A 23,783-nucleotide genomic window follows, 5' to 3' on the forward strand; every position below is an offset into this window, starting at 1 on the left:
GCTCTCCAAGTCACCCTGCACATTCCTGCTAGCAATTGAAACTGATTTCTCAGGACGCGGGTCTGTCGACCGGATGTCTTCAGAAGGCATTGAATAAATGATCAAATGCTCCTCGCCTGCATGAGTGTAACTGAGTCAGTGGGAGAGAATGCGTGGGTTATACACTATTTTGTATAGTAGCAAACGCATCACTGTTATCTCATGTCTGGTTCTCCCATTCTTGCTCTCATCTCTTAGATTGCTACTATACTGCACCAAAAACAGACGGTGCAGATTCCCCATAAATTTCACTTGGTCTAGACTAGCACTCTTCTGGGAGCTCCTTGGGAATTTTTATTTTGTTCTCCTCAGACATAAGCAGTGTCGGAATGGTCAAACACATAGAATATTAAATGTTGGCCGATAGTTCTGAGAAATCATTAATCCACTACCTGCAGTGCCAAAAGCAGACGTTTAACCTGATCGTATCCGTTAGACATGAATCACTCTCTTTTTGTTAGGAGTACTCAGAATTCGAAAATTCTCTTTCAAAAATTCCCAGTCATGTTCAAAAGGCAAACAGCACAGGAACTCACGATCGAAACCCTCAGCAGAGCATCGTGAATGCCTTGCTAATAACTGACATGGGGAAGTCAGTCTTTTAAAGCTATTTTTTGTGTTGCTGTTTTTGAGATCCTCGGGCCCCATCAACATAACAAAAAGGAAGAAGGGGCGCCAAGCAGCTATCACCGTGCTGTTATCCCCGCGCGGCGGAAATCATGATTTGTGACAACCCGGGCTGTAAAGTCGTTGCAGTGACAATGACGAGCAACGCTGCTGAAGTTAATCAAATAATTATTTAACACGTGTTTCTCTTGATCTGGCCCTGCCTTCAGACCATATTTCATTCTTTCCCAGTCTTCTTTACCACCTTGACTTTTAAATGCAGCAAATGAGCACGTATAGGATGTACGTGGAGTTAATGAGGAAACCACTTCTGTCTCCAGTCGGGCTCTGAGCTCCCTCAAAAGAGAGTCCTTGTCGCAGTCAGCTTACTGGATGCCGGGAGCACCCGCTGCGGTTGGCAGTCACTGTCCTTTTTGAACTTCTGGGGTAGCTTCCTGGCTTAAACTCTTTCTCGGAGTATTCCACACAGGGGTCGCTTACTCTTTCAGATGCCATTTTTCTACTCCATTCCTTCCACAAGCAGATGGCCCGGGTTAGGTGCACAGGGAAGGACCCCATAGTAGTCTGCGGGCACTTCTGCTAGAGAACATTCCTTAAGATGTGAGAGTGAGCAGGGGCGCCTGGGCGGCTCAGTCGGTTGAGCGAACGACTTTGGCTCAGGTCGTGATCTCACGGTCGGTGGGTTCGAGCCCCGCGTCGGGCTCTGTGCTGGCAGCTCAGAGCCTGGAGCCTGTTTCCAGTTCTGTGTCTCCCCCTCTCTCTGCCCCTCCCCCATGCACACTCTGTCTCTCTCTGTCTCTTGAAAATAAATAAATGTTAAAAAAAAAAAAAAAAAGATGTGAGGGTGAGCAGTGGTCTGTTCTGTTCCTGAAGGCAACAGCTTCACATTTCTCTCAACTTTTATTTTTTATTTTTTATGAAATACATCTTATTTTCTTTTATTTGTGCTTTAGTATTTTTTTTTTTTTTACTTTTTCTTTATTTTTGAGAGAGAGAGAACGAGAGAAAAACAGCACGAGTGGGGGAGAGGCAGAGAAATAGGGAGGCACAGAATCTGAAGCAGGCTCCAGGCTCTGAGAGCCCGACGCGGGCTCGAACTCACAGACCGCGAGATGATGACCTGAGCCGAAGTCAGACGCTTAACTGACGGAGCCACCCAGGTGCCCCTTCTGTCACCTTTTAGAGCCTAGTACGTGTTCCATAAATATTCACTATCGTTATTACAGTTACTGTTACTCTGTAAAGGTTTAATAAATGTTTGCTAAAACATGAGTGGCCCAGTGAACAAATAAATGCACATGCTTCCTAGTGGGGCAGCTTTCTACATGTCGATGCTAATCACACAGACTCAGTATTAAATTCAGATGCGGTAGTGTTAGGTGTGGAAGATAAGACGGCTGCTTCCTTTATTCAGTGCCTTGACCTGGTATTTGTAATCAGTGGATATGTAATGAGCCACCACCAGTCTTTATGGACCCAAATATCAAAGGGTGAAAGAGACAATAGCAACTCATCAAAAAACCTGGCCCTCTCTGAAATGTCACGGGTAATCAAGTTCCATGTTAATGGCTTTAGATATGGATAGTACATCACTCTGAGTGATGTACTATCCACGGTGAGGATTGATAGTTTATATGGCAGGACTTAATCGAAATCTTTCCAAAGTATTCCCTTCAATTTTCAGTAATTTATGTTCAAATTCAAGGCAGAGATTAGGTGTTTTTAAAAACATGATTAAACGCTTTTTGCCTTTAGCTCATCTTAAAGTATTGTTTGTTCTTGATCGTCTTTCTTTATAGGGTGGTCATTTGTGTTTTTAGTAACCATCTGTTTCTTTTCTTCATACAGATTTTAACATATTAGAAAAGCCGATAAGCTTACATTTTGTCATAATCTTAAAATATTTTTAAGTCATTCAATTAAGTTCTGCTCCATATACGTGAACATTATGTCTTCAAATAGAATAGATAAATCGAAAACAAATATCAAATTAACATTTCTTCAATCTCGAAGTTTACTTACGAAAGTCATGGTCGTGGATATGTAAAATTTAGGTATGAGATAAAGGGAAAAAATACAAAATTTGTAGAGTTTAGGGATTAGATTGTTTCCCTGAGTTAACTGTTTTTCAAGTCAATGTTAAAATCCCTTACTTTTTTTTTCACATAGAAAATTTTCAGTGCCCTATGCGGAAGAAGAAGAACAAGGCTTAGAGTAAGTGTAGGCAATCTTTTATCTAACAAACTACACATTAAAAAAGAAATTATTCGGGGTGCCTGGGTAGCTCAGTTGGTTAAGCATCCCACTTCAGCTCAGGTCATGATCTCATGGTTGGTGGGTTCAAGCCCCGCGTTGGGCTTTGTGCTGAGCCTGGAGCCTGGAACCTGCTTCGGATTCTGTGTGTGTGTCTCTCTCTCTGCCCCTCTCTCTGCCCCTCCCCCACTCATGCTCTGTTTCTGTCTCAAAAATAAATAAACATAAAAAAAAAAGAAATTATTGCAATTCCAGTAATAATCACAAATAGTAATTTGCTGTGCTGCCTTCTACTTTGAAATTGTCATCCCTTATCAAGCCGATGTAATTTGTTTCTAACAGTGCTCTATCGTGATCCATTACAAATTCATAGTAACTCTATCTTAGAATTGTCCTGATTCAATAAATAAAAGTTTCTAACGGCACTGTAATCAAACCTGGTAGCAACCTCGGGGTTTTTAGAACAAACGGAATAGATTATGTCTTTTTCAAAAGTCCCAAAGCCGCCCTTCACTTTATCTATCAGTCAAGTAACTTACATCTGTATTTGGAAGCCTGATTGCCTTTGTTGGAGCCTTTAAAAATTCCCCCACGAGGGAGAGCCCCAGGCGTACCAGCCGAAAGTTGCAGGTACAGAGATGACAGGCAGAAATCTTCATTCCCATCACTAACTTTACACAATAAGGAGGAGGGTTGTGTAGAGTTTCTGACAATGCAGTGAGGTCTTGTCAACGTGCGGAGTCTGCTAATTAATTCCAATGTTTAATCGAACTGTGTCTACTTCGGACCTTCTGTTGTTCAAGTTGACTCCCTCCAAATTCACCAAAAGAGAAATAGCTCCTTCCATAATTAGATTGTCTATTTCCCAGGCAAGCAGGGAAAATAATAAGTTATTTCTCCACTGCATTCTTCTTGTTTGCGTTCAATAATTTTTTATGGAGTTAATTTAAATTGAGCAAGCTTTATGTGAACTTCCTTCCAGAGGATTTACTGCATCTTACATGAAACCCGTCTACATCTGACATTTTAGAATTACCCACCTATTTATGAGATCATACTGCATTCTCTTCTTGAAAGAGCAACTCAATTTTCAGCATAGATTTTTCGTTCATTGTTTTTTCCTTCCATCTGTTTTTATGAAAGCTAGCTCCCAAGTCAGAGTGGAAACAATAGAAGGAGATGGAATGGAGAGAATGGGACAGGATTGTGGCTAGCTAGAAGAGAAGGTCTGGATCATAAACTATCAGTGGAAAGAAGAAACCTTGAATCCCCTCCCCCACCCCCACCCCCACCCCCCACCGGTAATCTATTTCATTCTAAAAATATGTTTACATATTTTTAATACAAAAGAAATTTTTACCTGATACCTGCGGTCACTAAATAAGCTGCAGACGCTATGAACTGGAACTCACTCTAAAGTTTTCTTTTTTAAAAAAAATTTTTTTTTTAATGTTTATTTATTTTTGAGACAGAGAGAGACAGAGCATGAACGGGGGAGGGTCAGAGAGAGGGAGACACAGAATCGGAAACGGGCTCCAGGCTCTGAGCTGTCAGCACAGAGCCCGACGCGGGGCTCGAGCTCACGGACCGCGAGATCATGACCCGAGCCGAAGTCGGCCGCCCAACCGACTGAGCCACCCAGGCGCCCCTCTAAAGTTTTCTATATCACGTTAGCAGGGGAAATGAAACAATTACGAGTAAGTTATCTTGCGATGATTTAGAAATTGTGTCCAGGACTATGTAAAATGCGTGGGTTATCCACACTGTCCTCAGTTGCAGGCCAGCCACATAACACTGCAGCCCTAACAAATCACCCTTTTAATGAGCAGCTAATACAGGCCAGACACCAAACTTCACCCCTATCCGTTGTCTTCATTTCATCATGACATCAGCCCCGCGCAGGAGAAAGTCGAAGTCCGAGGACTTAGTCTGTTCTAGTTCACATATCAAATAGATGGCAGGACTAAGAAGCGAATACGGGTCTAGAGGACTCTAGACCGAAGTGCTGGCCTTTCTCATTCTGTCCCCTGCTGCCCCTGCTGCAGACTCTTTTGGGGTCTAAAAAGAAGTCAGACAATGAGTAGAAATGTTAGAGAAAAAAGTAACCAGTGACTGGTTTCTGTACTACTTTTTGCTTTGGTCATTCTTTACTTTTACTTAACAATCTTTTTGTTGATGATTATGAAGCATCTCTGCCCTAAATATCTTAAGTTCCTGAAACGGATGTCCAGTCTATTCCTTTATAAACTTGATTGAGATAACCAAAATGAAATATTTTCCTTTTATCTGAAACTTTCTGTTTTAACCACCTCCCCTAAAGCCATTTCAAAATAATACCCTGGGGGTAGTGAGGACCCAAAGTCACTAAAATCAGGTCAGAGCCTTTACGATTCGTTCAGCTTTTATGTATTATTCAGGTGCTCAGTACAGGCTTGTACCTCGGCATGGATGGGACAAACTTGATTCCCATCTGGCCTTTCAGAACGAGAACCGCTGTCTTTCAGAAAGTGTTTTCTCCAGTGTATATTAAAAAAATCTCTATATAATTGTTCCATTATTTAATCACTTAAAAAACAAAACACAACACTTGGTTTTGCCATCGTGAATGTAGTATCCAGATAACAGAAGAGTGTTCTGAAATCAAATAAACAGGAATTAAACATGCCATTTAATAGTTTTGAAGCACAATGTCAAAAGAAAGGGGCGATTCATAGTACAGGTATTAGGGGACAATTACTTATTGGAGACAGTGCTAGTTTAGTAAGTGTCCTTTAGATTTTTGGATTAATCCATTTTTTTTTTAAAGATTTAAAAAAAATTTTAAGTAATCACTACACCCAGCGTGGGGCTGGCACTCACCACCCTGAGATCAAGAGTCCCATGCTCTACTGACTGAGCCATCCAGGCGTGTCGGATTAATCCATTTTTTATGAAAACATTCTACAAAAGGATCTGTTCTATAATGTTGGGGTTTATTACAAAGTGCAATTATACTGGTTTGAAGAATAATTTCGATTTCCTATGGAAGTCTTTCATTCTTTCAGTTTCAAAAAATGTCACATTTCTGGCACATTCTCTCCCACCCCCCAAACCCAATTACTCTCCCCCTGATAATAATGAGGCCCAGTTGTCATTCCTTGTAGCGTTTGGGTCCTAGAAAAAGGATGAGATGGTTTTACCTAATTTGAGATGAACTGTCCTTTGACATTGTTACTGAGAGATGGGTCTGTTTGTTTACTGTTGGGCAGTGATTTTCTTTTTTTCCTTTTAATTTTTTTTTTAATGTTTATTTATTTTTGAGACAGAGAGGGACAGAGCATGAGCAGGGAAGGGGCAGAGAGAGAGGGAGACACAGAATGTAAAGCAGGCTCCAGGCTCCGAGCTGTCAGCACAGAGCCCGACGCGGGGCTCGAACTCACGAACTGTGAGATCGTGACCTGAGCCGAAGTCGGACGCTTAACCGACTGAGCCACCCAGGCGCCCCTGGGCAGTGGTTTTCAAAGTGTGGTGCCCGGACCACAGTGTCATCAACCTGGAAATTTGTAGGAAATGCAAATTCTCGGGCCCCATCAAACAATCCAAAACTTGGACTGGAGTCCAGCAATTAATCTTTATACGAGACCTGCAAATCATTCTGGTGGATGTTAAAGTCTGAGAGTGACTGCTCCCGGGAATAGAAGCTGGGCATCCTTGCCAAATTTGGCCTACTTTAGTTTTATTTGTGCTATGATTTTAGCGGCACAAAGAGCAAAGGTGAGTGTCATTCTTTTATTGTGTAGAGGAAAACAATTTGAGCTCAGGATTCCCAGGAAATAAAACCTGAAAACAATAGAAAGTGAAAGTCAATCAGAATGTCTAATTGCAAAAATGTATAGCATCTAAGAGATACTGTCCCCCAAATCAGGTTAAACGTCATTTAACCAAGGGAATCATTTTATTTTTATTTTATTTTTATTTTTTTTTCAATATATGAAATTTATTGTCAAATTGGTTTCCATACAACACCCAGTGCTCATCCCAAAAGGTGCCCTCCTCAATACCCATCCCCCACCCTCCCCTCCCTCCCACCCCCCATCAACCCTCAGTTTGTTCTCAGTTTTTAATAGTCTCTTATGCTTTGGCTCTCTCCCACTCTAACCTCTTTTTTTTTTTTTTTTTATCAAGGGAATCATTTTAAAAGTGGATTTAGTTAATACTACTACTGAGTCAGGTCAGTCTTCCAGGAAGGTGGTTGATGGAAAGTTTATTCTTCTTCTGCAGCAATAGTAACAAAGGGTTTTTTATGAAGCTTCACCATTCAGAACTAACGGAGGCCCTGTAGGGTAACAGAGACCACAGAACCTTGGATTCCAGACCTAGTCCTGGAATGCTCTAGAAGGAACTACCATCGAAGATGAGTATGTTGGACTAGATCAAGTGTCAGCAAAGCAGTGCCCTCAGGCCTACCACCTGTTTTTGTATGGTCTGAGAGCCAAAAATGTTTTTTACAGATGACATTTGCAATCAATTCCATAATAGGGGACACTGTCTTTGATACCTAAGTAAGTGAAATGTTATCTTTCCAGATAAGAATTTCATTCTTGGGACGCCTGGGTGGCTCAAGCCATTAAGCATCCCACTTTGGCTCAGGTCACGATCTTAGAGTTCATGAGTTCGAGCCCCGCATCGGGCTCTATACGGACAGCTCAGAGCCTGGAGCCTGCTTCTGATTCTCTGTCTTCTTCTCTCTCTGCCTCTAGCCTGCTCACCCTCTGTCGCTCTCTTAAAACGAAACCTTAAAAAAAAAGAATTTCATCCTTACCAACAGTAAATCTGTATTTTTTAAAAAATGACTTAATTATTACTATTTTATTTTGAATCCCATTAATAAAAAAATAAAGAAAATGTGTTAGAATTTTATCTTGCAATAGAAATACCTTCTTGATATTCTTAATCTTCCCCTTGGCCTGCAAAACCTAAATTATGTGCTGTTTGGCTCTTTACAGAAATGTTTGCCAATCCCTGGACCAGTTGATTTTTAAGGTTCCTTCAAAAAACTCAAATGTTCAGTTACTCTCAGTGCGTATCAGTAAAACCAGTGTTGAGCTGTGTTTTCCTCTTCGGGAGTGAAATCTGATCAGATGGGCCCCCAAACAGAGCCCCATATCTCTCGCCGTCCTCCCCCATGAGCGCATTAATTCAGTCCACACCGCCTAGGTTAGAAAATCAACCCTGCTTGGGACAAATCCTTAACTTTGTTTGCCTCAGTTTTCCCATCTATGCAGTGGGAAAACAGTTCATGCTCAGGGCTTTCCCGAAGATGGCTGGGGCTTGCGTTGTTATAAACACCGCAAAGCGGAAACCTTATTTGACAGATTGTTTTCCTTTCCCATCAATTTTTCTTACATCATTCATATAATAGTCTAGCAAGTAAACGGTTAATCAGAGAACTGAGTTTGATAATGCCCTTTAAAAGTGACTCTGATATTTCTCAGGTAGATTTCCTAAACCCACCAGACCTCCTACTGTGGAGCCAGTCAGTACGCCGAGGGCAGTGTCCCCATAGAACCTATTTGGAAGTGTGTGCGGAATAGCATGCCTACACGAAGAGGCTGGAGGGACCCATGGGCTCTCCCCAGCGCCATCTGTTCCCTGGAGACTAGTTTGCGTATAAGGTTCAAGTTTCCTGGGCGCCTTGGTGGCTCAGTGGGTTGGCTCGGGTGGTGATCTCGCTGTTAGTTAAGTTCCAGCCCTTGGTGAGTTCGCCTCTGCCTTGGGCTCTCAGTGCAGAACCCACTGGGGATCCCCTTTCTCCCTCTCTCTCTCTCCCTCTCACTCTCCCTCTCTCTCTCTCTCTGACTCTGTCTCTCTCCCAAAAATGAATAAACTTAAAACAAAACAAGACAAAACAAAACAAAAAGCCAAGGTTCAAATTTCCCCCAGAGAGCCACTGCTAAAATTTCAGCCTTGACCTTCAGGACACTCTGTATTAAAATGCAAATTTGTTACCTAGGAAGGTAATTTTTAACCCTTTTGTGCCTATTTATGAGTACTTGAGCCAAAATTAGGTTTTTCAAATTAGCTAGGTGCCTGAGAGCAGCGCTTAAATAGAAACTGACCCGATTCTCTGATTCTCTGAGGTGGGCTTAGGCTAAGCCTTATAAAGGTGCTGGGGTGACTGTGACGCGTGCCCCAGCACTTTCTGCGCTCAGCCTTTACGAGAGTCCCTGTGCGCATGCGTGCAGCCACAGGCGCCTTACTATGAGGGACTTTGAGAGTAGCACTGTCCAACAGAAACAGATTGCAAGCCTCTCAGATAATTTCAAGTTTAGTAGCCACATGAAAAAAAAAAAAAGGTGAGATCCACCATGCGAAATTAATTTTAATGGTACATTTTTCTGACTTGCTATACCCCCCTGCATTATTGCTTCAATATGTAATCAATATAAAAACTATTCATAAGAGACTTTGCTTTTTCGGCCCTAAGCCTTTGGCATCCAGCGTGTATTTAACACTTAGAGCCTGCTTTGGACCAGATCAGTAGCTGCCTATGGCCTAAAGCCGTCGTACCGGCCAGTGCAGCGCTGAGAGCCTTTAGAAACTGCTTCGCAGGTTGCAGAGCATAGCACTGGTTGTGAAAACAACCCCTGGATGGTCTGGGGGCACAAGTGGAAGCTGGGACCATCCTCAGTTCTTTCGTACTCTGTTCCATCTGTGTCGGATTTTTGCTGACGGTCAGTGTTCACCCTGTGTAACCGCATAACAGCTTTCATCAGCACACCAGCCAGGGTTAGATACTGACTTCCACTTAATTGTGTGACCTCAGGCAAGTTACTTGCAACCCTCAGTTTCTTCACCTGCAAAACGCAAATAGTGATAAAGTCTCAAGCTCAACGGATCCTTGTGAGGGTGAAATGAAACGATGCCTATGAACACCTTAAGTGCTTGATGTATCATCACAGGTGCTGTTACTGTTAGATATTCTTAACAACCAGAATGGTTTCAAAATGAACTGTGAAGACAGTCTTCATTTCTCTGAGAAGGGGGAAAACGACCACCCCATCTATATACAATGGTTTTAAAGAGGGGGTTTAACTAGCTCCTTGAATTTGGCATTGCACCTCGTGGCAATCATCTGTGCACCGAGAAATCCTGACGGTACTGCATCATCTTAAGAACATTTTGGTTTTGTGTTCCACCGGAAATTATGATGTGTAAGTATTCCACAGGGAAACTTCTGTAGAAGACTATCCTTAACATGCAACCTGTTATGGCACTGGGTGAGCCAATGAAAGAAAAGAAGAGAGTTTTGCTTTCTCTTCTTGTCCTCACTTGTCTTCTCCTTTTGTTTAGAGTCAGCAGAAAGAGCTCATTACAGCAAAACTAAAGGAAGTGAATTCAGAGTTTTCACTGCACACGTGGACTCCTCCTCCCACAATGACGTATCTGAAAGGCCAAATAAGGCGCTCCTTCCTGACCGTACTCCAGCAAGGGGGCAGAAGGAATTACACGGGCTCTTGGGTGTAGAGTGTACAATTCGACTCACTCCTAACTTGCTTCCCAAGCCCCGGCCATAAAAAAAAATACAGTGGAATAGTTCTCACCTCTGGGAGAATGAAGGAAAAGCACAACACATGTCAATGCTTGTTAGACCACATACACCTTTCGTGGGGATTTTGTTTGGAATGAAAGATGTAGTGACATTTTTAAAATGCAAACAGGTGGTGAATAAATATGGGATCTGCTTCCACATTCATGCACCAAATGCTAGACGACCGTGAACCACAAGAGCAAAGAAACGTACCTAACCATCAATTTACTAGGTCATTTTGAACGTAGGCAGCACAGTGGCCGCGTGCATGAAAAGCCACTCCTGTATTTTGAGAGAGCCTTTCTAAGAATGCTGGAACATTAATAACATGGTCTTAATGCAGTTGAAGACAAAGGAATGTGTTAAGGGCGGCAAGAGTGGCCGAGAATAGCACAACGACAATGTGGTATTTTTCCCTTGCGCTTGTAAAAGCAAGAGGAAAAGAGAGTAAAAATAGTCAGTGCGTTTAAAAAACGACAGCCCTCAATTTTCCAAATGGGTATAAAACTCCGTATGCCACAAATGAATTCACATACACCTAACTCTTGCTAACGCATTCCTACCAGCTTCAAGGAAACGGAGACAAACTATAAACTCGCGATCTCATTGTTCCCTGAAATTAACATAAATATACAACTAATTTTTGAACTTTAGGAAATTCAAGACATCCTCTCATTTGACTTCTGTGAACTCTGAGTTTAATTTTTTAACTGGAAGTAGTCTGATCAGAATAGAAGTTGACGAAATAGCAATAGTCTGTTTTTCTCTTCCTTACAACTTTCTCGACGTGCTGTTTTTGTGTTGCGGTGAATAAATCACAGGCCAATTTTTCTTGTCACTCTTCCACTTCCATTGTGAGTTTTTAGGTGTTGCCGCCTGATGAAGTGGAGGTGCATAAGGATCATCAAGAACATGGAGAATTAAAAAAAATTTTTTTTTTTTTTTAATTTTTTCAACGTTTTTTATTTATTTTTGGGACAGAGAGAGACAGAGCATGAACGGGGGAGGGGCAGAGAGAGAGGGAGACACAGAATCAGAAACAGGCTCCAGGCTCCGAGCCGTCAGCCCAGAGCCCGACGCGGGGCTCGAACTCACGGACCGCGAGATCGTGACCTGGCTGAAGTCGGACGCTTAACCGACTGCGCCACCCAGGCTCCCCCCCAAAAATTTTTTTTTAATGTTACTTAGTTTTGGGAGAGAGAGAGGGAGAAAGAGAGAGAGAGACAGAGACAGAGAGAGAGAGAAAACAACCAGGGGAGGGGCAGAGAGAGTGGGAGACAGAGAATCAGAAACAGGCTCCAGGCTCTGAAGCTGTCAGCACAGAACCTGATGCAGGGCTCGAACTCACGAAACCACGAGATCACGACCCGAGCCCAAGTCCCACCCTTAACTGACGGAGCCACCCAGGCGCGCCAGGAACATGGAGGATTTCAATCCACTCTCCAGATGCGGAAAAATAAAGCAATTTATGCCTTCTCCTCAGTCCTAGCTCTACCAAGCCTGGCACCACGTTTCCACAACTGGCCTTTGTTGGCTGTGACTCAGTAACCCCCAGGACCCAGTGGATTTGTTTCTGAGTTCCGGGACTCGCTGTGTTTGATGTGGGAAGGGCAAGCTTGACCCTCAGTGCATCTTTCTCCCCAAGCTGGTGTTTCTGATTTTAGTCGAAACCCTAGGGCCATCTTAAGCATGACCAAAAAGCACCTTGCATATTGAACCATCCCTAATTATGTGATGGGTATAGACTTGAGACACATAAATCTCAGTCATCGGAGCAACCTGTTTTTCTAAGATTCTCCGGTCCAGTGAGAGACGAAAGCAAATAAGGGAGAGATTGATCTCCTAGTGCTTTTTATTGTCGGTGCTCCACACATCATAAAGTTTTGGCTTGTTAAAGGAAATTCCATAAACAACTTCAGTTAATAATAGTGAAATAACCGTGTGCCTTTCTGGAGCTTCTGCTAAACTCCCTTTCCGCTTGCCATTACCAGAGCATGATTAAGAAAATACCAACAGGCTGTTCAAAGGGGAGGAATAGACTCCAACTGGGAGCCGTACAGATGCTTGAGGGATGAGTAATGAGACAAGGGAACGTGGCCATATCTCCTCAGAGAATCACGCAGTTGTGCGGATCTCTTTTTTTTTGTCTCCTCATTCGAGTGAAACCCGCTGGGTTTCTGGCGTGGTCCGTCTCCTTTCGTGGCCAGGCTGATGGCAAATGCCTAACGGGTTCTTCTCCCAGCTGGTATTTTTGATAGTTTAGGAACATCTTAAGGACGAGATAAATGGACAACATTGAAAGCAAATCGTACTGGAAAGGTGGTGGGTATCTGTCACCTTTTTTTTTTTAAGCCTCTGGTTGCCCGAAACAACTTTATTTTTCATGGCTTTGTCGCTGTGGGTTTACTACTGATGGTGTTGGTCAATTTTTATTCCAAGTGGAGACAGATTTGGGAGGTGATGGTGAAGGGCAGAGGGGAGAAACAGAGGGGGGGGGGGAGCAAGGCCCTATTAATTATTTTTTATTGTGAGGTTTCCCAGAATTATAGAGATTTTCCACATTAGGAAAAGCTGCCATTGGTGTCAGTGTGATGTTTGCGAAGATGAAGTCATGGAAAGCATGTCAGGTGCATAAAGAACTATATGGCCCATGTTCTCTGCAGCAGCCACTTAGGGTGTGTGAGCATAGGGAGGCAGGGGGGTGTTGAAAAAATAGAGAGAGGGAAAAACAAGAGGGTTTTATTAATCTGAAAATGAACATAAAATATCGGCTGATCTTAAAAAAAAAAAAAAAAATCTTAGTGTGTTATAGTCCAGAATCTATGGTCGGTACTTTATATTACTTTCCCTTGAAATCGTGACCCATGTCTTACCAACTCTTTTCTTTTATGCCTCGTTGCCTTTGTTGGCCTTTTGCTTTGGTGCCCTCTGTACCGGTAATTAGGAAATCATCACCGATAATTTTTCTGTGAGCGTTTGGATACGCTTCCGACTGTTGGTTCAAGACCACGCTCTCAGATTCCGTAGCATGTAGCCAAGAGCGTAGGTTTGGGGGAGAGAACACTTGCGTCCAAGCTGGTCCCTGACCTTTACCTGACGCGTGGTCTGCCACCAAGAATGGACTTTTCAAAGCCAGCATCCCAAATTTCCAAGGGAGGGCTGATAACAGTACGTGTGTGCAAGCTGTTCATCGGGATTGGACACCATCCTGCATGTAAGCAGCGTACCTGCACGCAAGAAGCCTTGCAGGAAACATACCTGCAATTTGACGGATACCGCTGGTTTTAAGAAAATGTCTCCCGTCGGGCTCCTTGCCACCTGGCCGGGAATGTAATGACCTTTGAAGAATGACTGTAACCGATTAATGTTTTTCGTTGCTTTACCTGCGTCTCAAGCCAGGTGATCACTAGCGATTCACAGAAACGTCCCCCTCCTGCTGGGTCAAGGAGGTGACGTTTCGCTCTGCTCTGTTAGTGGTGGCTTATATTGGTGTGTGTTTCCTTCTTTCCCGTAGCCTGCAAAATTGGCTATTACAAGGCCCTCTCCACGGATGCCACCTGTGCCAAGTGCCCGCCCCACAGCTACTCTGTCTGGGAAGGAGCCACATCGTGCACCTGTGACCGAGGCTTTTTCAGAGCCGACAACGACGCGGCCGCTATGCCCTGCACCCGTAAGTTGCGTGCTTCTGTCTCGTTTCTTCGATGCCAACGGCTGCCGTTCCCGCCTGGCTGGGTCTTCTCCCAAGATGACCAGGCAGGGGGCAGGTTAGATGGACTGTGAAATCTTTTGTTACTCAAAGCAGGAGGAATGCTTATGAAAAGGAAGGATCCGTCTCGCTGTCCGGGTCGCCTTCAAAACGCACAGCTGACCACAGGCCACTTTCTGGAGCAGTGATGGAGCTCTCAGGGGTTGTCCGGCAGTGCGATTAGAGCTGAGATTGGAATTTATACATGGCTCCTACCGTCTCCTTCGGGAGTCTTGGGGAAGCCTGACAGCTGCGGGGGAGACAGGTCCCGGGCAGGGTTCCGGGGACGGGATCACGTGTGGGCTGTGGTTTCAGTTTGGGCACTGAGGTCATGGCTTGCATTGTCATTACCCTTCTTCCCTCTTTCCTCATAGTTTTGTGTTCATAACATTTAGGCCCGGGTCCTAATAAATGCCTGTTTAATGATAGGCACTCAATACATGCCGGGCTAATGAATGGATGGGGTTGGCCCCTTGGTATGCAGAGGAACAGAGGAGGCTGTTCTCCCACTTTCTGTGGACCGAGCTGCTAGTGTTGCCATTGCTTCCACCAGCACTGTGGGCTTCGCAGACCCTGCCGTGGCTGTGACCTTGACCAGAATAAGCAGCGGGGGGGGGGGGGGGGGGGGGGCGGGCAGGCGTTCCACTCATGGTGCTTCCATCGCGTGAGTCAGTGTGTCGAGGGACAGAGCCAGGCACGCAGGGTTCGCACATGTTCTGTCTTTGTTTCCAACATCCCTCCCTCCCCACAGTTAAGAGCAGGTTGACAGTTTAGTCTCCTAAGTTTCGTCTCCGGTTCCTCATCTGTAGAATGGAGTTAAAAATAGTACCTCCGTCATTGTTGTTGGTATTTAGCACCGTCCTGTGGGCCATGTTAGCATAGAAATGCAAAAAGGTGACGCTACTCAGTATATTTTAGCTTTTACTGTGTTTATGGCTGTTACTGTTTTGTTCCCTATTACAAATTCCATCTTGGCTGGCCTGGAGCCAACATCCCTCCAGATAGAAGTATTTTCTGGCTGTGAGGCCATTGTCTGGTTAAGTCAAGTATCAGCCTTAAAAGGAGTGGGAAGAGATTCCAGATCCATCCTAAATTTGGACTGAGATTACCGGACCCTCCAGAGTTTCTTTTATAAACGACGGCAGCAAGAACCATTTCACAGAGGCGCCTGAGTGGCTCAGTCAGTTGAACGTCTGACTTGCTTTCGGCTTAGGTCATGATCCAGTGTCGGGCTCTGGGCTGAACGTGGAGCCTGCTTGAGATTCTATCTCTCCTTCTCCCTCTGCCCCTCCCCTGCTCACACACGTGAGCTTCCTCTCTCTATCTCTCTGTCTCTCAAAAAAAAAAATAATAACAAGAAGAACGGGGTGCCTGGGTGGTTCAGTCGGTTAAGCATCTGACTCTGGATTTCAGCTCTGGTTATGATCTTATGGTTCTGTGAGTTCAAGCCCTGCACTGAGCTCTGCGCTGGCAGTGTGGAGCCTCCTTGGGGTTCTGTCTCTCTTTCCCTCTCTCTCTCTGCCCCTCCCCAGCTTGCCCTCTCTTCTCTCTCTCAAAGTAAATAAATAAAAAACAAAACAAAACAAAAAAAACAAGAAGAATCATTTTATGATACCCAGGTAATGTATCAGACACTTTCAATACACCTCATCACAGGGCTCATAGTAAACCAAATCTATAAAATAGGCATTATTTTCAGTTTATGCACGACGTAATTGCCAGCTCAGAGATGTTAAGAAGGAGCCCAGGACCCCACCCCAGCTTGGTGCACAACCAGAAGACTGACATTTTTCTTATCACAGGCAGGCTCTCTTGCCCACTCCCCCCTGGGGTCGAACTCAAACTCCCTCTTGAGGGAAGGAGAATACGAGGGCCAGCCTTGGGTGTAAGCGTAAATGGGCAAAGACTTCCTCGTTTTCTTTTTGTGTTCCTTCCCTAGACTAAGTACTTTCTCTAGATGGCCATGATGTTTGATAAGCTCAAGTCCCAGGCTTTTTCTTTTTCCAACCTGAGTATCCTCATCCCGTGTTCCACTCTGTGGGATTAGGTAAACACTCCTCCTCTGACCACACCGGCTGCCAACAGTTCCCTGGGTGTGGGGTTTTAGGGCACCAGTACACTCAAAGGGCAGTATTGGGGCCAGACCATGTGATGGCTGCCTTCATGCAGTCTATCTTTCCATACAGATAGAGCCTTCCCCAGCCTGCAGCCCGACTGTGTTAAGAACCTCATAAAATTCATCTTTGATGGCAAGATGGTCTGGCTCTTGCCTCCAGGCATTTTCAGTCTCATGATTCCGATCTGTCACCAGCATTCTAGGACCATGGGCCCATCACGTAACTACTGCAGCTTCCTACATGGGAGCAGCTTAGGGAGACCCCAGAGGTCACCACCTGCCTGAGTTACTGGAATGCTTTCCCGTGTGTGTAAGTGTGGTAGCCGAGCCCTTGGAATTTTATGTTTGCGTAGGCATAAATTGTTGGCTGTATCTTGAGGATCCAAATGAGAAAAAGAAAATATGGGTTTTAGCAATTGGGGGGCATCAAAAAGTTTCAGAGCTAAAGTAACTTTTGCATTTGTCGGCGATTGCTTTCAATAACGTGAACAAAGGAACACTGGCAGCTTTTTGTGTCACTGATAAAAGACCCATGAAAATACCGACGCAATATGTGATCTTTTTCCCTCCGGTCCATCCTCTTAGTACTCCGCCTACACTTTACTGACTCAAGCTCTTTGTGTTATTCTAAGTTTATTGCGTCCCTCTGACTCGAGCTAGGAGGAAGCACGGTGCTGTTAACACCACAAAGTTCTGAGGTTGTTCAACCCCTCGACGCCGCTTACCCATCGGTCAGCTGGGATTCTCATGATCTGCCTGTCGGGTTGTTTTGAGAATTAAACAAGAAAATATTTGTAAAGGTCTGGCACATGGTAGGGATCTAACAAATGTTTGGTCCCTTCTTGGGTCCCCAGCTGGTCACTTCCTCCCCCAAACCACGTCCACACCACACTCCCAGCGCGTCTGACTGCCTCTCTATGGTGCTTTTCTCACTTGACCGTGCAATTGAATTGCCCAGTGGCCGCACTAGACTCCAGAATCTCTGGGGATAAGATTCAGGCATCAGCATTTTCAAAAGCTGCCCCCGTAATTGCATTGTAAACACAAAGTTGAGCCCACTTCTCTACAGAGTTTATTTTTAAGTGTTTTTTTTTTTTAATTTAATAAACATTAACTACATAAGACTCTGAAGACCTCCTTGGAGACAAGGATAATTGGGGGGGGGGGGGGTGACCATATTTTGCTAATAGGTTTACTAGTAAATTAAGCAGCAGAATTATAGTCTCTTCTACTTTACAGCTCACTTTAGATTTTTCCCTTCCTGCACTGTCCCATACTGTAGCCACTAGGCACATACGACTCTTTAAATTTAAAATTCAGTTTCCAATTTATGCTGTGCCATATTTCAAGGGCTCCCTAGCCGCATGGGGCCAGTGGTGACCATACTGGACAGCTCCTCTGTGGAGTATTTTTGCCATCGCAGAATGTCCTGGACGGCACTTAGTAGGCATTTCAATAGAGAAGACAGTGGGAGTTTCTCAAAGAACCTCCTGTTATCAAATAACCCACAGAATGAAGCCCTTCCCCCTTGCCTCGCCCCCCCCCCCCCCCCAGCTTTATCGGATTCTTTTGACAAGATGTGGGGGAGAGAAAGGAACATAAACATCAGGGATCCTTTCAAACCGACTCCAGCCTTTAATCAGTTCTTACCAGTTGGTTAAGCCAGGTGACAAAGCCAATTCCCTTGTGCTGACAGCCATGATAATCAGGCACCTTCTTTGTTCATTATGCTATCTTTAACTCCAGCATTCCCATGCAGCCCTGCATTTAGTGATCGCTCACTGTGACGGCACGCTAATGAAGAAATAAAACACACTATCTGAGCCTCATTCGTCTAGCCAAAGAGAGACTCTGCTCCACTGGTTTGTAAAATCAGGTTTTTGTTCACTCGGGGAACGATTAGACCAGGGGAACACAAGCAGCATCGGCTAATTTAGAAGGAAACACCTAAGAAGGTCTTCATACCATGCACGCTGCTTGAGAACTTCAAAGGATTAAATGGCCAATAAACACTATCTTTAGGAGTGCCTCTCTTGGCGCTTCCGGTTAAGGTTAGCATAAATGGCCGCCTGTGGGATAGGCTGTATTTCCGTGGAAGCATCACGAATATTTTCGAGAAAATAATCCACACCCCGGTTAGAACAGAGAGTTAGAAGCAATGCTTCTTAAATATCAATGCACGTAGGAAGCACCCGGAAGTCACTAGGGGTTAGCAGGAGAAGTCGGGCCTGATAGGCTGCATTTGTGACAAATTCCCAGCTATTGCTGGTCGGTGGACCATCTTCGGGTGGTAAGGATTTAGATCCTTCCTGATGGATGGCAGGAGACAGGAGGCCCTCTTTTCCGTGGCTGTAACTGTCAGGCCTATTCTTCAGCTCAGTGGTGACTCTAGGAAGATAATTTCAAGGGTGGGGGACATTCTCCCTTGATGGAAATTGAATCCTTCCTTTGTCTCCCAGAAGAAAACCCAACCTGGTTTGGAGTTACATCATCAAATACACTCACCATGGAGCTTTGTTTGTTTGTTTGTTTGTATTTTCTTCCACAGTCCCCCCCAGGTTACTGCCTCAGAGTGGAAATGTCAATGTTCACCTCAGACACGGGTATCAGTCAAGAAAGGTGACAGGGTTTTTGTGACTGCCAGCAACACAGACTCCCATACCTGTCTACACACAAGGATGCCGTTCAAGCTGATGAAGAAATTTTGATCTCGTGAATCATTTCTTAGAGGGAATTTGAATGTGATTTTTATTAAAGAGATACATGTCATTTAACTCGACTGATAACCAGCCCCTCCCCTCCAGATCTCTTTCACCTCCCTCTTACCTTTCTCTGTAGTCAGGAATGTGGTCTGACAGTCAGCAGTGGTGGGAGAAGGCAACTACATGCCTGTGCAGGAAGACTTTTGATTACCTTAGTTATTTAGTTGCTTGTTCAGTGATGATAGTGAGAAAGGTCTTTCCCTCCCTGGGAGACCGAACCTATATCATATTTAAGGCGACTTGCCAACCCCTTACTGTGTTGCAAAATGTACTAGACAAAAATGCCTTCTAGAAGAAGTAAATTGGCTTCGGATATCTGGGAAGGAAAAGCTAATTTGTTATTTTGCCACCTTGACTTCTGAACACCATTACCAGAATGGTTTTCTGTACGTTTCAGTTGGAAATCTGTCCTTGTGCTTTGGGGTGCTCTTTGTTTCACTTGTTGGATGAAACTTATTAGAGCCTCCTGATTGGAGCACTCTGTGAAATAAGAGATCATGATTTTGGATTGCCAACTTGAGGGGTCTTCACAAATCTGTCTCCAAGTCAACGGCCTTGAATGATTCAGTCAGCTGTGCCAAACAAACAAAGAGTGATTGATTGATCCTCAGACGTGGCCTAAAATACTCCACATTTGCAGCTTTTGAGACAATTTATACTGGAGGAGCTTAGAGCTAATGAGGGCAAATTTCCCAAGGTCTATGACGAAAGGTCCTGATTTGAAAACGCTGGTCTGCAGGCTTAGGTTATTGAGAAACTGAAATAGCTTAGCCCCAAACAGCGAACATCACTCACTTTGTTTCTACGTTTGCCTTTTCTAATTGAATGTAGTGCACCACTGTATTTCCTCCAGAAAGTGTATTGTTTTAAAATTACCATTTCAGGTCTATTACTCAAAGCCCTCACTTCTAATGCCTTCTGACAGTTATCAACATAATGAACCATAATGAAATGATGAGCAATTTTCAGTGGAAACCCAATGTGGATCCCAGTGGTGCTGTGTGACTGTGTTGTTAAAACTTGAATGCAAATTAAAATAACATCGTCCTTACTTGTTTCCAAGGTCAGGAGAAGAGAGACCCTTTTTTTTTCTTTTTTAAGCGCTTTAATTTTGGAAATCTCACATCCATTTTCAAACAAGCCCTTGAAGGTGCCACTGATGTTCGGTTCAGTTCTCTGCCCCAAAGATTTACATGCTTAACAGTCTGGCTAAGGGATTTGGGGAGGGATGTCTAGCATGAGTCTTTGATGTATAAACCATAGCATAAAAGGCAGCCTTCGGTTTTAAGTAAGCTACATTTTTTTCCCCCACCCAAAAGCATGTATCTTTTTGCTCTAGGGCTTCCAATAACTAACAATATAATGGTGGAAGGCAGGACATTCTATGAAATTGATCAATGAGAGTGTAGTCAGCGGTCGTGAAAGACCCGTTGGTTGTAGGAGTGAAAACAAAAGCCAAAGATTCCTACAGTTTCGTTAATAAGTGTTGCAGGAGATCCGTTCGTTGATCTCTGATCATATCCCAGTTTATCGGCCATGTAATCAATCATTTTTGTGAAGCTATTTTTACGGAAATTCTTGGATCTGAAATTTACAGGGGAATTTGTTGCTTCATGTCATTTATCGAATTTGTGGAATGAGAGTACAATTTCATGCTACATTCCGTTTGTCGCGGGATAAAAACTCAGATTGAGACACCAACTCTCCCGCTGCCAGATTCTGTGACAGGGACTTTAGTTCGCAACATATGGTCATGCCGCCTGGTAATCAGTTGTTAAGCCAATTAATATGCCTGTCCTCGGACCATACCCAACAGATAAGAACAATCAAAGAAATTTTGATGATTCGGATGCAGTCTTCAACAGGTAAATGAACCTGTTGGCTTATTTGGGTAGATCTCAGTGGTTCAGAGTCTGGTATTGGTAATGAGTAACCCACATCCTTGCCTCTCCCTTTCTGATTGCCTTTCGGCATTTTGACTACCAGTAGAGAAAAAAAGCACCTCTGGAGAGGCCAGGAGTGTGATTCTTGTCCAAAGACGATTAGGGCTACAGGGGGAAAGATCACCAAGTAGTGCTTATTGGAAGAGGATGGATGCATCCCAGTCTGACCACTTGCCATTGGGCTGTTTATAAAATTTGAAAAAGCTTCAGGATATTTAATAAGGATCAAGTGTCCTCTCCTCGAACTGTGTGTTTTAAAACAATGCTGTTTTAGCCTTCTCTTTCCCCTCCCGCCTACTTCTCATTTTATACAGATCAACAGTCCAATGTGGACATTGTATAGGGATTACTAGTACAACGTGGATTCAACTGGAACGTGCATAGGTTTGAGGAACACTGATGTGATATATGCCCAAGTGAACGACTTGAATAATCTCTGCCAATGCCATTTAGCCAGCTTATTGCAATTTTTCCACCACCATGAATGAGTAAGAGTGGCTTGTTATCAATCGAGCCCTGTCATTTCTGGATCGCATTTTTGACACTAGTCATGGAAGTCATACAGTGGTTGTGCCCAGCATGCTTCTGTGAAACAGGGTCAATTATACACTGTGCTGAGGTCCCCTGGGGTGAGAACTGGATACCTTCTTTGCTCTCAGTATTTTGATTTTCCTCCCATAGTTGACTCTTATTCTACACGTGATCTACAGCTCAACAGAAGATGAACTCAGAGAAGAGTTTCATTGCATCGATCTGATTGCCCCCCGCCCCTCGTGTGACCTTCTCCCTGCGCCCCCGCCCCCCTCACCCCAGGGAAAAAGCCTTTAACAGAAACTCCTAATTGCCCTCTTGAGTGGAAGTTAGGACCAGAGAGAGAGGTTAACTCAACGAAGACAAAAGCACCATCTAGGAAGTCATGGCAGCACATTTCAGCCTTAAGGACAGGCAACTAGAAGAAACGTGATTCTGGGAGGAAGTGAGAAAGTGAGGAATGGTCCACAAAAAGCTCAGAGTTGTGCTTTCTTTTTTCTTTTCTTTTTCTCCCCCCCCCCCCTTTGGATTGCTTGTATCTTTGTGACAGGGGCCATTATAGCCCCAGAATCAGACTTTCTGATCACAGTACCTTTGCGCATTTGGATCGTATTCATTTGGGTGACTTGCGAAACTTTTCTTATCTTCGGTTTGGTCATCAGATTGCCGAGGCTGATCGATGCCCTTTGTCAGATTTTATTATGAGGATGAAATAAGATAAAGTATGAAAAACCAGCTTGCAAGAAATGTAAATTAATTCACAGCCTGGCTACTTTTATTTATTTATTTAAAAAAAATTTTTAACGTTTATTTATTTTTGAAACAGAGACAGAGCATGAACAGGGGAGGGGCAGAGAGAGAGGGAGGCACAGAATCGGAAGCAGGCTCCAGGCTCTGAGCCATCAGCCCAGAGCCCAACGCGGGGCTCGAACTCACGAACTGTGAGATCGTGACCTGAGCTGAAGTTGGATACTTAACGGACTGAGCCACCCAGGTGCCCTTAGCCTGGCTACTTTTAAAGCGAACTGCTCAAAATTTTGAAGAAATGGAACAAAGCGCCTTGCTCTGTCTTTCTCACTGTGGCCTCCTCATGACTAATGGAGAGTTTCCTTTTAAAGCACTTGAGCCATAAACTAGTCGTCCTCAAATAAATAAACCGAAACCTCCGTGAGCCCAGTAAAGACAAAGGTGTCTGGAGAGGACGATGTGAGAATAGATATGCCAGAAAAAGAGGCAGGGGCAGAATTGCAGCAAGAAGTTACCTTGACAGGAAGCCAAGAATGTTTCACGGAGCAACAAGTGGTTGGTGCATCCAAATGGTTCTATTTGTTAATGACGGGCAGTTACGCTTTGGCTCTACTCATCGTTGAAACACAGAAACTGCACTGTTCATCTATCTCAGAAGAGGTGTCCCCGAACAGCAGTCTTTATGTAAACTGACCCACAGCCGCAGGGACTGAGAGAAAGCGATTAACAGTGGCAACATATACAACTGTCGGGGGGAGGAAGCCTGGGCTTCGTTTCAGGCAAAACTTACATACACCCCAACTGTTGACTCTGTGTTCTAGCCTGTCTTTCAGCCGGAGAGAGATTAACACGGGCTTATCTGAAGGGGTGGAAGGTTTTACGGCTAAGGCACTGAAGTATCATTGACAGTCCAAAAGTTGGACATGATTAATGAAGCCTTATGAAGTGGAACTCGAGACCCACGGCCCCTCTTCCTCAGAAGAGACGTCTTGTACTTGTTGCCTTGGCATTTTTGTAGGGTGACAGTCGCAGCATTTGAAGACATTGATCATTTAAGAGTCAGGCTTCTGCCCATGCTCCCGGGGGATGTTTCTTTCCACGTCCAGAATTAATTTCGTGGCTCAGGCGTGGAATTTTAAAATGGTGATTAAAAATCCGTTAAGTATTAGATGTCTGTGAGGGTTCTGGAAACCACTCTTGACGTGAGCCCAGCTACTTTGTTCTCCTATCAGCTATCTCCTTGCTTTGGCTGCAGGCTTGCATTTCAAACTTCTAGCCTGTGATTGCCTTTTTTTTTTTTTTTTTTTGGAATATCCTATTTTATTTTATTTTATTTATTTTAAGCAATGTGGTATTTTATTTATTTTTTTAATTTTTTTTATAGAGAAAGTGAGAGCACAGGAGGAGGGCAGAGGGAGAGAGAGAATCTTAAATAAGCTTCACGCTCAGT

General features: G+C 44.0%; 1 protein-coding gene across 7 annotated transcripts in view; it reads left to right on the top strand.

Moving 5' to 3' along the window:
• EPHA4 (EPH receptor A4) overlaps nt 1–23,783 on the top strand; it is a 153,707-nt gene that overhangs the window by 58,674 nt on the left and 71,250 nt on the right. For all 7 annotated transcript variants that reach the window (XR_009254916.1, XR_009254924.1, XR_009254917.1 and 4 more), the window contains one exon: nt 14,004–14,159. Coding sequence is in view for 4 of the 7 variants with exons in the window: in XM_058703569.1 (XP_058559552.1) it covers nt 14,004–14,159 (156 nt within the window). In the remaining 3 variants the exon portion in view is untranslated. The remainder of the gene's footprint in view (nt 1–14,003; nt 14,160–23,783) is intronic.

The sequence above is a fragment of the Neofelis nebulosa genome, chromosome 2 (genome assembly GCF_028018385.1).
Source record: "Neofelis nebulosa isolate mNeoNeb1 chromosome 2, mNeoNeb1.pri, whole genome shotgun sequence".
In the NCBI taxonomy this organism is placed as follows: Eukaryota; Metazoa; Chordata; class Mammalia; order Carnivora; family Felidae; genus Neofelis; species Neofelis nebulosa.